General features: G+C 43.7%; 1 protein-coding gene across 1 annotated transcript in view; it reads right to left on the bottom strand.

Moving 5' to 3' along the window:
• Nucleotides 1-16112, bottom strand: part of utrn (utrophin) — a 560528-nt gene extending 544416 nt beyond the window's left edge. The window contains 1 exon segment of the mRNA XM_038808060.1: nucleotides 15992-16112. Coding sequence (XP_038663988.1) covers nucleotides 15992-16112 — 121 coding nt within the window.
• Between the last annotated feature and the right edge of the window lie 2259 nt (nucleotides 16113-18371).

The raw sequence follows: 18371 nt of genomic DNA, 5'->3' as shown, positions 1-18371 counted from the left end.
ACACAATATAATACATAGACATCGGGTGAAGCATACGGAGTACGATGCTACAACAGTAGCGAAGATACATTGAGAGATCAGTTCAGTCCATAAGTGGGTCATTAAGGAATCTGATAATGGCAGGGAAGAAGCTGTTTTTGAATCTATTAGTGTGTGTTCTCAGACTTTTGTATCTTCTGCCCAATGGATGAGGTTGGAAGAGAGAATAACCCGGATGGCAGGTGTTTTTGATTATGCTGCCCGCTTTCCCAAGGCAGCAGGAGGTGTAGACAGAGTCAATGGATGGGAGGCCGGTTTGCGTGATGAACTGGGCTGTGTTCACAACTCTCTCTAGTTTCTAATGGTCTTGGGCCGAGCAGTTCCCATATCAAACTGTGATGCAGCCAGATAGGAGCCTTTCTATATCTGTAAAGAATCAATGTGGACATGCCATATTTCCTGAGGAAGTCGAGGCGCTGTTGTGCTTTCTTGGTCGTAGCATCAATGTGGGTGGACCAGGACAGATTGTTGGTGATGTGCACACCTAGGAATTTGAAGCTGTCAACCATCTCCACCTCGGCACCACTGATGCAGACAGGGGTGTGTACGACACTTTACTTCCTAAAGTCGATGACCAGCTCCTTAGTTTTGCTAACATTAAGGGAGATATTGTTGTCATTGCAACATGTCACTAGGTTCTCTATCTCCCGCCTGTACTCTGGACTCATCTTTGTTTGAGATCCTACCCACTACGGTTCTGTCATCAGCAAACTTGTAGGTGGAGTTGAACCCGAATTTTGCCACACAGTCGTGTGCGAATAAGGAGTATAGTAGGGGGCTAAGTACACAGCCTTGCAGGGCTCCGGTATTGAAGATTATCGGGGTGGAGGTGTTGTTGATCCTCACTGATTGTGGTCTGTGGGTCAAGAAGTTGAGGATCCCAGTTGCAGAGGGAGAAGCCAAGACCTAGGTTTTGGAGTTTGTATATGAGCTTGGCTGGGATTATGGTGTTAAAGAGGGAGCTAAAGTCAATGAATAGGAGTCTAGTATAGGAGTCTTTGTTGTCGAGATGCTCCAGGGATCAGTGCAGGGCCAGGGAGATAGCGTATGCAGTGGACTGATTGTGGTGGTATGCAAATTGCAGTGGATCAAGGCATTCTAGGAGTATGGAGTTGCTGCGTCTCATGACCAACCTCTCGAAGCACTTCATATTGATAGATGTCAAGGCTACCAGATAACTGTCGTTGAGGCACGTTGCCTGGTTCTGCTTTGGCACCAATATGATGGTGGCCTTCTTGAAGCAGATGGGAACCTTGGAACAGAGTAGGGAAAGGTTGAAGATGTCTGCAAACACCCCTGCCAGTTAGTCCGCGCAGGATCTGAGTGCATGACCAGGAATTCCGTCGGGACCTGTTGCTTTCTGTGGGTTCATTGTCAAGAAGGCCGGTCTGACTTCTGAGGCTGTGACGGTCAGTATGTGTATGTCTGAGGCTGTTGGGGCAATTGACAATGTTTTGTTGTATAGCTGGAGTCATAGTGATTAACGGCATGCTGCATAAGATCCTGGTCAAAACTACATTGGCACAAGCCATACATGTAAAGAATCCTTTACAAATTGCTGGGGGATACATCCCGAAAGGAATCCAAAGTTGCCTTCAGTGCTAACAGATGCTGCCCCTGCTCTTTTGGCTCGTTTGTCCAGCCCACTTAAAGGCTTGCATGTAGGCAGTAAAGCTTTCATCAAGGCTAAAGTTTCCAAAAGAATTAGGAGATCATTCCGACACTGCATAAGACCACCCAAGGTAGAATTTAGTTCAGGTGATCTGGTTTATTATAAGAGAGAAGAACAAAGGAAATGGACAGGCACAGGGAAAATGATAGGATGTGAAGGAAAAACAATGGCTATACAACAAGGGAAATCAAATAATAAAAGTCCATACTTGATTGTTCATTGGAATGGACTTTTTCCAAAATTAATTTACGGTATGTGGGTGTCACTGGCTAGGGCAGCATTTATTGCCCATCCCTAGTTGCCTTCAGAAGGTGGTGCCAAGTTGCCTTCTTGAACCACTGCCGCCCCCGAGGTGATAGAAGATGACAAACACAATGTGCATTGCATTTTCATATTTTCTGGGGCAGAATCAGACAGATAAGATGGATAATGGACCAGGAGTTGGATAAGAGTAGAAAATCAGATGATAAACAGGAAGGAGCTATTTTATCAGTTAGCCAAAGTGGATTCCCAGGTATCGTATAGTTCAGATAGATTAGATCACAGGAGGGATGCAACAATAATGGGCCCAATCTATTGGAAAATGTAAGAATTTGCTGAATGTTCAAGATATGGACCAGCAGAGAATGCCATGGATTGGGACAACGGAGTACAAGAAAGGGAAATAAAGAAGCATAGTCCAAGTTGCAACAATGGGTCGTCGATAGTCGGGTGATGAATCTCAGACGAGGAAACATTCATGTACAGTAGGCAGGACCTCTGACAAAGTAAGCATGGGATCTAATAGGAGCCCGGAAAGACTTAAAACAGGCAAGTAGTGGTCACAGCCTGACTAGATGACACCTCAGAGTGGAGAATGCGGAATCGTTACAACAAAATGGCAGAAGCAGGAGTCCCCATGACCAAGGAGTTGTTGTAACTGCTGACAGGTTAGGGTATAAAGCCATCCGTGAGACTAAACAGTGGGAGTTGGACATTTGGATGGAGTTTGGTGTTGTAGTAACAGGAACTCCAAGCGTCCACCAGTGAATAACAGCAAAAGTTTATTTAGAGGCAAAAAGCTATTTACAAAAGGTACGCAGGAACATTACACTACCAGACTACAACTCTTTTCCGAGACTGGACCTCGACTGCAGGTTTTAACAGTCCCCAGCCTGCTGGAATCACATGTGCTTTGTTGTGAGAGGTCATGGCATCGCAATAGGCGAGCATTCTGAAATCCCAAATAGGGGTCAGCCAGCATAGGTTGGTTTGCACAGAATAGGACTTCTGGACGTGGAAATATATCGCCGTTCCTTGCCTGTCGCTGGGTCAAATTCCTGGAATTCCCTCCCAACAGCACTGTAGCCGTGCCTACACTATATGGACTGCATCAGCTCACTATCACCTTCTTGAGGGAAATTAGGGATGGACAATAAATGCTGACCTCACCAGCGTTGCCCACATCCCGTAAGATGACTTTTTTTTTAAAAATGGCATTTATAAGGCCACAACTAGGTTAGTGGCTCAGGAATTTGAAGAATGCTTTGCACTGTTGGCCTCTTCCTGTTTCTATTTTCTATGTTTCTATAAAGAAATCTGAGCGGATTCACCAACAGCAGGGAAGGTAATTTTGAAAAAAATGTAGGCTGTTTTGATCATATTTTCATGGGAGTGGAAGTCGATAGATATAAAAGCTGTATTTCTGCAGTGGGATCGCCTCCGGGGAAATGTTTCTCAAACCTCCTTAGGAAGCACCAAAGAAGGGAAAACTTTGGAAATTGAATATGGGCGAATATGGTTTATATTATGCTTCTCTGGCTGGTTTAGCACAGGGCTAAAGAGCTGACTTTTAAAGCAGACCAAGGCAGGCCAGCAGCACGGTTCAATTCCCGTACCAGCCTCCCCGAACAGGCGCCGGAATGTGGCGACTAGGGGCACAGTAACTTCATTTGAAGCCTACATGCGACAATAAGCGATTTTAATTTCATTTCATTTTTCATACAGGATGGTACTTTTCAATTTGATCGGTGTTATTAAAACTGGCTTGACCCCAGCTGAAGGTAGATCCCATCATGTTTTATCGGAACCATGGTAAGAAATTGGCAGGCATCCTCTTGATGGATGACTTCCTGTGGGGTGGCAGCAATGAGTTTCAAAACAGTTATTGACAAAATGAGAACAGGCTTTATGGTTGGGAGCCAGACGAATGGGGCCTTTAAATATATTGGATGAGAAATAAAACAGTATAGGTCTGAGGTTACTTTGCAGCAGCAATGGTATTTAGAAAGTGTCATATCTATCACAGTCAGTGAGGCTGGGTCTTCACTGACCATCCTGATTTAAAGGTATTATCGCTGTTCCTTCACCGTCACTGGGTCAAAATCCTGGAATTCCCTCCCTAACAGCACTGTGGGTGTACTTACATATTAAGGATTGCAATGGTTCAAGAAGGCAGCTCACCACCGCTTTCGCAAGGGCAACTAGAGATGGGGAATAATTGATGGCCTAGTCAGCGACGCCCACATCCCGTAAATTATTTTTTGAAAAGATGCTGATGATTCCAAGGTTGAGGCAGAGAAGTCTGGTTGCGCTGTTAAACTACCTGGGCACTCAAACAAGGCTGATGCAAGTTTCGACACTTTTAAACTAAGTACTCTCATGGAACATCCCACGGTTAAGGATATCTTAGGAGTGAACAAAACATCTAAAAAGTTGAAGATGAAGAAAGGTGTACTCAAGTTTCCATCTTTGGGTGATCCTCGAATATAAATTGGATTGTGTTCAGTGACACCTTTCATGCAAATCTTGTTGATGGATTTTTAAGTGCAGCGGGTTTTATAATACTTCTTGTGGGTGAAAACAGGAAGTGCTGTTCCTTTGCTTGGGAAGCCAAGTGAAGAACACGCTGGCTGCAAAGGCTCTTGCATTGTAACGGCATTTGAAATGGCATTCTTATCTGAAACATTAGGGGGAAAGCTACATCAGGGAAATGATGAAGGAAATGTCCCAGTGTTATATTGACAATCAATCCCTTTGGAATACATATACTCCATAGAGAGTGTGAATGATGAAAGATTATGAATTGATATTGCAAATCTAAAACAAATGGTGGAGAAAAAGGTAATCTCTAAGCCACAGTTGACACAAGTTATCAGTTACCAAATTGTTTCACCAAAAGGAATGCCTATAGAGAAAACATTTAGGGGGATATTAGAAGAATGAAGACTCAAGATGTGAGGTTTTTTTTTTCTTTTAAAATAGATGATTTACTTTTCTATCTTCGGTTTTTATTTTTCTTAAAAGGGATATGCATTGTTTTTTTTGTTTTAAAATAAAGGAAACTGTTAATGTTGAATGCGTGTTGGAATGAAATACATACTTTAAGTTGGTAATTAAGCACAGCTGTCCCCATTTGGGATTGGAAAATCATTGTACGTGTATATTAACCAGTTCATTCTGGGTGTCTGTGAAGAACTGGGAGAGTTTGTGACTTTGCTTTGCTGTCTTGGAAATAAATCTTTTTTAAGGTACAGCTAGTTTCTGACTCATTCTACCTCAGCATACAATTATTGGAGTTAACATTGCTAATCCCCTTGAAATACCCTTTGAAATCTCCTGATTTCTACTTGGCTTAATAACGCTTCCCTCAAATTCACCGCATAAATACGTTATTTATCTGCTATTCTCGTGGTAAGTGTGCTACAACCATGTAGTTTCATTAAATTCATCTAATTGCTATCGATGATACAATTAATTGTTCCTTCTCTCAAGTATAATCACAAGTTATCAAATATATAAACCCAAGACAGTTCAATCTTACTAGAATGAATTGTTACTCTATTGATACACAGTACATTACTCCTGCTTCTTTAACTGAAGTCTGCCACTAATCCAGAGAATAGAGCCAATAAAGTCAATACTGTATGGAAATACTGCACTGCAGCATCAAGCTAAATTATATGTTCTAGTTTATGGAATGAATTGAACTCATGATCTTCTGATGCAGGGCTGTTTGTAGTTTTTAAGCATATTGTTGCAATCTAAGAAAGTAAATACTTTCCATATTGTAAGTTGATTCCCTTATTTCCTATTTCTTTTACCTTGTGGTTATCAATTTGATCCACGTGTACCTTTAAGTCGAGCAGAGGAAGTGAGGAACTCAAAAGTTGCAAAATTGCACAGTGTCATTGAAGATTTAGCTTTTGAACAACAGAACCCGGACTTTCTGGCACCCGTGAGATCAGAAGGATTCAGTTTGATTGGTTGGCTAGCCATATTCTGCTCGGCAACAGGTGGGGATTTGATCCTACCTGTGTGGGATGGATGGCAGAAAGTCCAGGAGGGACAGTCGGATCCTGGACACTGAGAGAAGAAGCTATGAGCTGCTGTACGTCTCCCTTTTTCTAGAAATGCAGCCTAGCTGTTGTTTACTGAAGCTGGAGACCTGGATGAATCTATAGTGAAAACCATTACAGACTGGATGCAAAAACCGCCCCCAATTGAAGGCCTAGACTGAAGAAAAGTGTACTGGAAGATGTCCATGTGAAACAGAGACTTTTACCCTTTACATTTTTGTTCATACCCCTCTTTCCTCTCCGTGTTTGCCTGTCTTCTGCGTGGAGGGTGGGGATGAGTTATGAGGAGGGGTGGGGGTAGGAATTAGATAATAGATAACCTGTTGTATTTGATTCTATTTTACTCAGTTATTGTTATTAATAAAAATTGTGTTTAAATTTGCAAACCTGGTGACTGTAGTTATCAGACAGCCAAAGACCTGAGACTTTGGGTATTTTCTACGAATTGATTGTTAATTTCGACTGTGCTGTGACTCCAGGTCAAGTAGGTCTGGAATTGACCACGCCCTGGCCCAGAGTGCTGTAACAATATGTTCAATTTAGGTACACTCTTCCAAACTATTTGTAGCATGTTATAAAATATACACCTAAAATGTTTCTTTCTAAAATAATAATGGACATACTTCAGACACTCACCTACCTAGTGCCAGAGCCTGCAATTACTTTTTTTAATATAAATTTAGAGTACCCAATTATTTTTTCCAATTAAGGGGCAATTTAGCGTGGCCAATCCACCTAACCTGCACATCTTTGGGTTGTGGGGGCGAAACCCATGCAGACACGGGGAGAATGTGCAAACTCCTCACGGACAGTGACCCAGGGCCGGGATTCGAACCCAGGTCCTCAGCGCCGTAGGCAGCAATGCTAACCACTGTGCCACCGTGCTGCCCCTAAACAGACTTTTTTTTCTTTTTCTTTTTAAATTTAGTGTATCCAATTCATTCTTTTCCAATTAAGGGGCAATTTAGCGTGTTCAATCCACCTACCCTGCACACCTTTGGGTTGTGAGGGCGAAACCCACGCAAACACGGGGAAAATGTGCAAACTCCACATGGACAGTGACCCAGAGCCGGGATCGAACCTGGGACCTCAGCGCCGTGAGGCAACAGGGCTAACCCACTGCGCCACCGTGCTGCCAGGAGCCTGCAATTACATTGCAACAGACAACTGTTGACTAGAATATTTCTATTCCAAACATTTACATACGCAGTTTCAATGTAAAATAGTGACATAAAACCATGACCAAAAAGTAAGGACAAGAAGTGCACAAAAACAAACAAACAATTTCAATATATATTGAAGGGCTACATTGCCCTTATCGTCCAAACAAAAAGGTTAGATGGGGTTATTGGGTTATGGGGATAGGGTGGAAGTGAGGGCTTAAATGGGTCGGTGCAGACTTGATGGACCAAATGGCCTCCTTCTGCACTGTATGCTCTACGTTCTATATGTAGCCTTTGTGATCCACTGTTTCTCTAGCAGTGATTTGTCATGCTCAGATCCTGAAACCATATTTGTATTTTCATAAACAAAAACAGAAAATACTGGAAAAACTCAGCATGTCTGGCAGCATCGATGAGAGAGAAAATAGAGTTAATGTTTTGAATCTGAGGGCAGCACGGTGACGCAGTGGATAGCACTGTTGCCTCACGGAACCAAGGTCCCAGGTTCGATCCCAGCCCTGGGTCACTGTTCATGTGGAGTTTACACATTCTCCCAGTGTCTGCTTGGGTTTTGCCCCCACTGCCCAAAGATGTGCAGGGTAGGTGGATTGGCCACGTTAAAATTGCCCCTTAATTGGAAAAAATGAATTAGGTACTCTAAAATTTGAAGAAAAAAAATGTTTTGAATCTGTTTGACACTTCCTCAAGAGTTATAAGAAAGGGAGAAATGTGTTGGGTTTATTTTTGTAGGAGAGAGGGTGAAGCAGCTGGAGCTAGGGGAGGGGCGTTGGTCACATGGAAGAAGAAGCCTTAACGGCAGAGGAAGGTGTTAGCTGTGGCAAAAAAGTAAGATTTCAGAATGTGTTAACGGGAGAATGAAGGTCAGTTCTCAGTGAAAGAAAAACTTAAAAATAAGTGACAGATGGTCAGGTGGGGAAATGAGGTGTGCACACGCATTGGGGGGAAAAAAATGTTTGGAATATATTGTGGAGGAGAAAGTTCACAAAAGTTGTTGAATTCATATGTTGAATCCCGAGAGTTGTAACATGCCTAACTGAAAGATAATGAGCTGCAGCGCCAGTTTGTGTTGGGCTTCACTGGAGCATTGCAGTAGGCCCATGTGCCCGTCCGTGCCCTCCCTCTCTCTCCCCGCCCCCTCTCAAAGAAACCAGACCATCTGTCACTTGCTCTGCTCTGTTTCAACTGCTCCAGCCCCTTTTATATAGTATATAATCCAACACATTTCTCCCATTCAACTCTTTTTGAAAATAAATTTAGTGTACCCAATTGATTTTTTTACAATTAAGGGGCGATTTAGCGTGGCCAATCCACTTACATAGAACATAGAACAGTACAGCACAGAACAGGCCCTTCGGCCCTCAATGTTGTGCCGAACAATGATCACCCTACTCAAACCCACGTATCCACCCTATATCCGTAACCCAACAACCCCCCCAAACCTTTACTTTTTAGGACACTACGGGCAATTTAGCATAGCCAATCCACCTAACCCGCACATCTTTGGACTGTGGGAGGAAACCGGAGCACCCGGAGGAAACCCACGCACACACGGGGAGGACGTGCAGACTCCGCACAGACAGTGACCCAGCCGGGAATTGAACCTGGGACCCTGGAGCTGTGAAGCATTTATGCTAACCACCATGCTACCGTGTTGCCCGTTTCTGAAAAAAAAGAACTAGAAACCATCACATCCATAAAAGATTACCCAGCACATCTTTTGGGTTGTGGGGGTGAAATCCACGCAAACACGGGGAGAATGTGCAAACTCCACACGGACAGTGACCCAGAGCTGGGATCGAATCTGGGACCTCGCCGCTGTGAGGCAACAGGGCTAACCCACTGCGCCACCGTGCTGCCCTCACTCCTCAACTCTTAAGAAGTCATTCAGACTCGAAACACTAACTCCATTTTCTCTCTCCAAAGATGCTGCCAGACCTGCTACATGTTTCCAGCATTTTCTGTTTTCGTTTCAGATTTCAGCATCTGCAGTATTTTGCTTTTAATGTGTATTTTCAGACATATTTATAAATATATTGACAACTTCTGAATAGTTAAATCATCAAAGTTAATGTATGTTGATATAAAACTAAATTAATAGTGAGTTATGCCATATGCTGATCAGCCATGACATTCCTGCAATGTTTAATTGTCTTGCCGCAACACATAGCCACGGCACAATCAATAGCGCTGGACCATTCCTTTTCATGTTTCCCTCATCCCCCACTCCCAGCACTGGGAGTATCAGCAGGTTCTTCAATCTTGGGAACATCAAGATCTGTTCTGGAATCCATCAGGATTTACACATAGACTGATTTACTAGCATATCATTTCTGTTACTGTGGTTGACTGAAGAAAAATTGTGCAATGTTAATATGTTTTGCTTTTGGTCAATGACTGCCTTTTGGAAATTGGGTCAGGAGATGCCCAGAACAGTTTTGACATTCCCAGGGGGTTTTCAGCACAGAAAAAGTTGACGCCAAAAGTGCATTAAATCACTCCACAAAACAAAGCCAGGGGCATGAAGGCGACCGTTTTAAATAAAGGTGAACACTATTGAGAAACTTTTGTTCACAAACCTAGAATTCCACATTAGAAAAATAAAGCTGAGCTGCACAGAATATTCCTATGTTTATGGAATATATACTACCCTGTACTTGCACAAACTTGCAAACAGATGTTACCTCTCTGCTTATCAATTGCAGACCAACCAGATTTAAAATGTAAAGAATTTGAATTCCTGGTTTTCTCATTTTAGAAAGACTCCTGTTCTTTGAAGGTTTTGAACGACAACAAAATACTTTCATCCCCCACTACCAGCAGTCAACAAGCATTTCTGATCTAATCATCGGGAATGTGCCAAAACCAAGGAGAAGACCCGCTTTAATTTCAAAAACACCACTTCATACTGTGCAGCATATCTAAAATGTATAAATAAATACTTGCATAATAATGTTACACTGGGTTTACAAAATACCAATTTGTTCAGCACGCAAATTTACTTTAATTGTTCTGCAACTTGGTGAGATGGACACTTGATGCCTTTTACTACAGCAAAGGCAAAATGTGAAACATCCAAATTCTACACCCTCACCCGCCTCCTCACAAAGGATCTGAATGCACATAAGCAAGTGACTGTTGGGCCATGGGCCAATTTCTACCTACGTTAAAAATAAGCACAATTATGACTAGTATGCTGGAACATGATAGCAAAGAAAATAAAATACCAATAATTAACTTTGCACATTACTGTGCTCTTTAATTTAAATAGTGAATAGAATCGGCCAGAATAATTTTTTTCCCAGTTGAACAGTTTTCATAAATATATAAACTATTCCTTCCAAAATCTAAATTATAAACATTTTGGTCTGCAGGCCTGCATAACAAAGCACAACCGCTTCTACAAAGCAGAATTCACATATTTGACGTGTCCTCACTCCCTGCAAGAAAGGTATTCAAGGATATTCAAAATATGTTAATTCAATGCCCACATAGACTTTTGGGAAGTCAAAAGTATAAGCAGTGCAAGATACATTTTGCTTTCAATGATACAAAAGCCACATGCAGAAAATTCTCAGTGCATACACATCACTTATACATTCCAAATAATATGAATCTCCTAGATTTCCATGGCTCCTACACAACACAGAAAGATATGCAAGTCCTGAGGTGGTGCAACTAAATCAGCTTGTCAGTTCAAAGTTATAAATCAACCCCAAAGGCCACCAGCTATGTTGAGAATCATTGTGGGTTGCTTTTCAGCAGCATTACAAGTCTCTTCACACAGAGCAATCACTGCACACTGACCCAGAAAGCTGGGGGATTTGTATATGTTCACTAGCGTGGTCACAGCTACAGACAAAATAAAACAGGCTACATTTTCACAGCATATCTCCAATTTTTTATGGGGAGTTGGTGGCAGGAGAGGAAGGCGGCCAGGAAACTTGGCATCTTAATATTTTTCAGGAAAAACCAAAGAAGAAAATCCCCAGCTAACAGGATAAGCACTGGTGTTAATTTGAAAGATATAATTTTCACCAAAGATAGAACAGAGACAACATGTTTGTAACATAGAAGAGTGTTTTAAAAACTCACACAGTAATACCTGTATCAAAACCCATGTGCGCAGGAGCCCTGCTGCTGAAAACACCAATCACTTTACTATAGTTGACCTTGCAATCTGCTTAAAGAAAGCAATCACATTTATTCTGAGATTTGTGTACCCTCACTCCCACATTACTTGCTGAAAGCAAAAATGTGCTACAGAATTTTTTTAACATTTCATACTGCCATAATTCAGATACACACAGCCAATGTGCTTGTCCCAGTTTCATTTAAATCAGTCGATCCAAATTTCTTGTCTTCACCTGAAATGGGAGGCTGAGCTGAACCACTGAGCCATATTTGCAATTGTTCCCGAATGGCAATCCTTTCCCACAGCAATTCCAGTGTTAGGTGTTGAGAAAAGACAAGAGTGGAGTATAGCAACACTAGAGAGTGTACCTTCACTGTGTCAGGTGTTGAAAGGAGGGAGAACAGCTACAATAACACCAAACATCCCCAGTAGCCACAAAACATCATCTTTCATTCATACATCTGTAATATAATCAAGTGGCCCAAGGTTCATCACAGGAGCACGATCAAAGAAAATCTAACACCAAACCACATTAGGAGATATTAGAGCATGCAAGTGAGTTTTTTTCATTTTCATAGAATTTACAGTGCAGGAGGCCATTCAGCCCATCGAGTCTGCACCGGCTCTTGGAAAGAGCACCCTACCCAAGCCCATACCTCCACCCTATCCCAATAACCCAGTAACCCCACCTAACACTAAGGGCAATTTGGACCCTACGGGCAATTTATCACGGCCAATCCACCTAACCTGCACATCTTTGGACTGTGGGAGGAAACCGGAGCACCCGGAGGAAACCCACGCACACACGGGGAGGATGTGCAGACTCCACACAGTGACCCAAGCCGGAATCGAACCTGGGACCCTGGAGCTGTGAAGCGATTGTGCCATCCACAATGCTACCGTGCTGCTCACCTCCCTGACTCAAATCTGTGGTTCCCCCAAATCGGCATTTCCCTTGATCCTGCCCCCAACCCGAAGTGTTGGCGAAACTGCCTCCAAATTCTCAATGAAGCTATTATTACCGGACTCCCTGATTATTTCCCCGGGACTTTCGGGAGCGGCACTGTTGAGAGTGCTTTCAATCCCGACCCCCTGCACAAACTCTCCTCCGTTCTGACCTACTGGGAATCAACCCCTCTGACCCAGCTCCGCACCTTCTCCACATTCACCACCCAGTAATAATACATCAGGTTCGGAAGACCCAAACCCCCTGCCTGCCTTCCCCTCTGCAGCAGCACCTTTCTAACTCTGGCCACCTTCCCTCCCCATATGAACGCAGTAATCCTTCCCTCAATCTCTCTGCAAAAAGCCTTTGGCAGGAAAATCGGCAGGCATTGAAAAATAAACAGAAATCATGGCAACACACGTTCATTTTAAACGCCTGCACCCGACCCGCCAGTGACAGAGGGAGACCATGCCACCTTGCCAGATCAGCTTTCACTCTCCCCACCAAACTAGAAATGTTGTACCTGCGGAGCCCCACCCCCCACTCCCGGGCAACCTGCACCCCCAGGTACCTAAAGTGTGTCCTTGCCCTACGGAATGGCAGCCTCCACACCCCTTCCCCCACCCTCAGCCGAGACACCACAAAATACTCGCTCTTGTCTAGATTTAGTTTGTACCCTGAGAAAGACCCAAACAACCGAAGCAGCTCCAATATTCCCCCTATCGACACACTCAGTTCCGATACGTATAACAGCAAGTCATCGGCATATAAGGACACCCTATGCTCTATCCCCCCCACCCCTGGGAACATTTTAAAAGTAGGAAAAAAAGAGAGAAAGGCAAAGGGGTTTAGGGAGGAGATCCCAGAGCTCAGCAGTTGAATGCATGCCCACCAAAGGTGGAGCGGTCAAAACCAAGAATGCTCAAAAGACCATAATTAGTGCAGCGAAGATTATGCAGACGATTGTAGGGCTGAGAGACTGGAGATAAAAGGAGGGACATGGCATGATGGAATTTGAAAACAAGAATGAGAATTTTAAAAATCAGTACACTGACCACGAGTCAACACAGGTTAATGAGCAGAGAGGTGATCACAGAACAAGGCTAGGAGCAGAGATTTGGCTGGACGTAAGTTTATGGAAGGTCAAAGATGGGTGGCCAGCAAGGAATATTCAAGTCTAGACAGAACAAAAGACATAGATGAAGGTTTCAGCAGCAGGTGAGCGAAGGTAGAAGAGGAATTTCTTCTCTTGCACGATCGTTTGCCTTTGGAATTCCCTTCCTCAGAGAGCAGTGAAGATTCGGACATTGAATATACTCGAGCCTAAATTAGACAGATTTTTGATCAACAATGATCATGGGTTATAGCGGGCAGGCAGGAAAGTGGAGTTAAGGCTACAATCAGATCATTTTGCTTATGTTCTGTTGAGATAACATATCACCCTGACTGGTATCATCGGCGAACTTCAAAATTTCACTCTGTATTCCAGTATCCAGGTCATTTATGTATGTCTACCATCAGTTTGTGCAGGGGGTCAGGATTGAAAGCACTAGCAACAGCGCCGCTCCAGATAGCCCCGGGGAAGCACTCAGGGAGTCCGGTAATAATAACTTCATTGAGAATTTGGAGGCAGTTTCGCCAACACTTCGGGTTGGGGGCAGGGTCAAGGGAAATGCCGATTCAGGGGAAACCACAGATTTGAGCACAGGGAGGTGGGATGAAATTTTCGGATATGGGAAGAGAAGGGGATTAAGACACAAAAAGATTTGTTTCTTAGGGGTCGGTTTGCAGGATTGAAGGAGCTGGAAGCAAAGTATGGGATGGAGCAGGGGGAAATGTTTAGAGACATGCAGGTTCGAGATTTTGCCAGAAAGGAGATACAGAACTTCCCGGAGGAGCCGGCCTCCACATTGCTGGAGGAGGTGCTGACGACAGGGGGACTTGAGAAGGGGGTAGTGTCAGCGATCTACGGAGCTATTTGGGAAGAGGAGAAGGCACCACGGGAGGGGGTCAAAGCAAAGTGGGAGGAAGAGTTGGGAGAGGATATGGATAGGGGTTCTGGTGTGAGGTGCTCTCGAGAGTGAATGCCACCACCTCGTGCGCGAAGTTGGGGCTGACACAGCTGAAGGTGGTATACAGAGCACACCTCACGAGAGCGAGGATGAGCAAATTCTATGAAGGAGTTGAAGATGTGTGAGAATGTTTTGTGTGTGTGTGAGAGAGGAGGGGGGGGGGGGGGGTGCTAATCACGTTCATATGCTTTGGTCTTGTCCAAAGCTAGAGGATTACTGGAAGGAATTTTTTTGGATAATTTCCATGAAACTGGACCCGGGAGGCCATATTCGGGGTGTCGGACCGGCCAGGGTTGGAAATGGGTGCGGAGGCAGATGTTGTTGCCTTCGCTTCGTTGATCGCCCGAAGACGGCTCCTGATGGGTTTGAGGGCAGCCTCTCCACCCTGTGCCCTGGTGTGGTGGGGGGATCTGTTGGAATTCTTGACTCGAGAAGCTTAATTTGAACTGAGGACAGAGGGGTTCTACAATTCATGGGCATTATTCATTATGCACTTTGAAGAACTATATAACATCGAACATCAGTTTTGGGGGGGGGGGGGTGTAAATTTGGGAGAAAATGCGAAAAAGCAGGAAAATAAAGAAATATTTTTTTAAATATATATGTCTAGCATCCTTCCAACTGAAAACAAAACTACCCGGTTCCCAAGACTCCCGTTTTCTATCCTTCTAGCCAATTGAGAACTAAGCCATCCTATTCCACGGGTCTCAATTTTATTAACCTATCTTTTTTGTGGCATTTTGTCAATATGTGGTATTCCCTCCATCAACCTTCTCTGCTATGTCACATCAAAACATTGAACTGGAATAGCACCATCTGCTTTTCACAAATTTGTGCTGATTCTCCTTAACTAACCAACCTGATTAATATTTCTATTGTTTCTTTTCTCTATCCCAGAGGGCTGTGTAGGCTCAGTTATTGACTATGTCCAAGACAGAGATTGATAGATTTCTAGATTTAAAGACTTGAAGAGGCATGGGGATGGTGCAGTAAAGTTCTATTGAGGAAGAAGGTAATCCATTATCTAGTTGAATGGCAGAGCAAGGTCAAGGGGATGAATGGCCTGCTCCTGCTCCTATTTCCAATGTTCTTAAAACCTTACCCACCATTAATGTTAAACCGACTTGCCAAGTCACTAGGAATGTCCTTACACCCTTTCTTGAATAAGGATATTATGTTTGCCACTCTCCGATCCGGAGATCCTCCTTGCGTTTAGGGAAGATTGGAATATTATGAAAACCCTTCCACTAACTCCACACTCACTTCCTTTCACAACCTTTGGTGCAAGCCATCTAGATCAAGTGACTTATCCACACTAAGCATAGTACGCCTTTCCAATACATCCTGCTTATAAATTTTCACCCCATCCATTGTTACCTCTACTTTTGAATCAGATTTATTAGAAGTGCTCAGGCTTTGAATTTGGTCCCCAAAGAGTTGCACATCTATGGCACTCATGATCCAGTTTCCCCAAAGTCAATTAAATACTTCTCGATTTGTAGTCATTGTTGTAATGTAGAAACTAGGCCTTCATTGGGTTCTTTATACAAACGGGTCATTTTATACCTCCATGCTCCAAGAAAACTTCCATTAAAGCTTGCATGCTTACCTCCTCGTCCGTTTGGTACATTTACATATTTGCTGTAAGTATGAAAAATAGGATACGTTATCCACGATAAAGGCTTTCCATACCGTACATTCATCGCTAAGCTCTGTTCACAGGAAAACATGCAGAGGAAACGGATGTTCAACATCACTCAAAGCAAGCTGGGAGGCAGATGATGAATACACACGCTCGTATTGAAATAGGCACAGTCAAAAATAGATAACCACAAACCATAACCACAATCAGCACTTCACTCTCTCCATACGCAATCGATCAGCTTAATGCATCTGAAATGCTATGAGTTGGGCTGAAGGCACACACTCTAGGCTTGCTCCACTGAGCATGTATGTTTTTCTTTTATTTATTTACGGAATGTGGGCGTTGATGGTTTCGCCAGAATTTATTGCCCATCCCCTGTGGCCCTGCAGCAGGTGGTGGCGAGTTGCCTTCTTGAACCGCTGCACTCCCAGAGGTGCAAGTACACCCACTGTGCTGTTAGGGAGGGAGTTCCAGGACTTTGACCCAGCAACAGTGAAGAAGCGTCGATATATTTCCAAGTAAGGGTGGTGAGTGAGTTGGTAGGGAACCTCCAGGTGGTGGAGTTCCCAGGTATCTGCTGCTCACGGATTTGGAAGATGCTGACTAAGGAACCTTGGCGAGTTACTGCAGTGCATCTTGTTAATGGTATACATGGTTGCCACTGTTTGTCGGTGGTGGTGGAGGGATTGAATGTTTGTGGAAAGGGTAGCGATCAGGCAAGCTTTGTCCTGGATGGTGCTCAGCTTCTTTAGTGTTGTTGGAAGCAAGTGGAAAGTATTCCATTAAACTCCTAACATGTGCCTTGTAGATGGTGGGCAAGCTTTGGGGAGTCAGGAAACGAGTTATTCGCAGAGGGAATCCTAGCCTTTGACTTGCTCTAGTAGCCACAGTATTTTTTTTATAAATTTCATAGATTATCATAGGAGTTACAGTGCTGAAGGAGGCCATTCGGTCCATCGAGTCTGCACCGGCTCTTGGAAAGAGCACCATACCAGCGGTCAACACCTCCACCCTGGGGCAGCACGGTGGCACAGTGGTTAGCATTGCTGCCTCATGGCGCTGAGGTCCCAGGTTCGGTCCCGGCTCTGGGTCACTGTCCGTGTGGAGTTTGCTCATTCTCCCCATGTGTGTGTGGGTTTCGCCCCACAACCCAAAGATGTACAGGGTAGGTGGATTGGCCACGCTAAATTGCCCTTAATTGGAAAAAAATGAATTGGGCGCTCTAAATTTATTTTTTAAAAACATGTCATCAGAGCTCTAATATGCAAGAAATTAAACAAAACATGGCTGCAACCATTTATTTGACAGCATGGTACAGGACTTTAGAGTACCAGCTCTGTTTGTCACAATAATGCTGAAATTCTGGTTACTGTACCCAGTTTCTAGGGTTGAACCATCTGAGTTGCAGAGAGAAGAACAGGCATGGAGTGCATCAAGAGCACAGTAGAACTGAGTCATTAAAAAAAAATAGCTATTTTCTATTATCAGTATACAACAGTCCCATATAAAGAAATTGTCAATTTACCGTATTTCATTTTTAGAAATACGTTATCCAAAATCTGAAACATCAAAGTTAATGTTGGTTTATGTTAATTCTCATTGATTCAAATAGTGTGGACTTCACTGGATTGTAAAGCATGTACCGCCCATCCCTAATTGCCCTCGAATATGTGGTGGTGAACCGAGGAAACGTGGTCAGCTCCCTCCGCACAAGTTTCTCAACGTGTAAACACCCAAATTAATTTCCCCTCCAGGAGCTGAAACGTTTGCACCAGTTCCTCCAACCCCGCAAATCTACCCTTCACAAACAAATCCCCATTCCTCTCTACCCCCTCCTGTTCCCAGACCCTATACATCGAGTCCAACCCTACCAGGATAAATCTGTGATTCCAACATCGGCATGCCTCTAACTTAAAACGTTGCCTAAACTGGCTCTATTACGAGACTATCACCACGTGAATCGTACAGTACTTGGTCAGTGAGAACGGAAGAGGAGCAGTCACCAATGCCCTCAAACACGTCCATGGACAGGATGCTTCCTCCATGACCCATTTCCAAACCTTCTCGATATTCACCACCCAGTAAATTCGGCAACGGCAACTCCCCTGATCGCCTATCCCTCTGCAAAAACACTCTCCAAACCAAAGGTGTCTTGCCTGCCAAAAAAAAAAGGCCGAAATCAGCTTATTCATCTTCCCAAAAAAGGATTTTGGTAAAAAGATTGAGACACTCTGGAAAATAAGAACGAACTTTGAGCGGACCGTAATTTATACCATTTGAACCCACCCTGCGAACGATATCGGCAGAGTGCTCCACCTCTTCAAATCTCCCTTCAACCAGACTG

The sequence above is a fragment of the Scyliorhinus canicula genome, chromosome 1 (assembly GCF_902713615.1).
Source record: "Scyliorhinus canicula chromosome 1, sScyCan1.1, whole genome shotgun sequence".
In the NCBI taxonomy this organism is placed as follows: domain Eukaryota; kingdom Metazoa; phylum Chordata; class Chondrichthyes; order Carcharhiniformes; family Scyliorhinidae; genus Scyliorhinus; species Scyliorhinus canicula.
The sequence above is the reverse complement of the archived record's forward strand: the minus strand, read 5'-3'. Positions and strand labels throughout refer to the sequence as shown.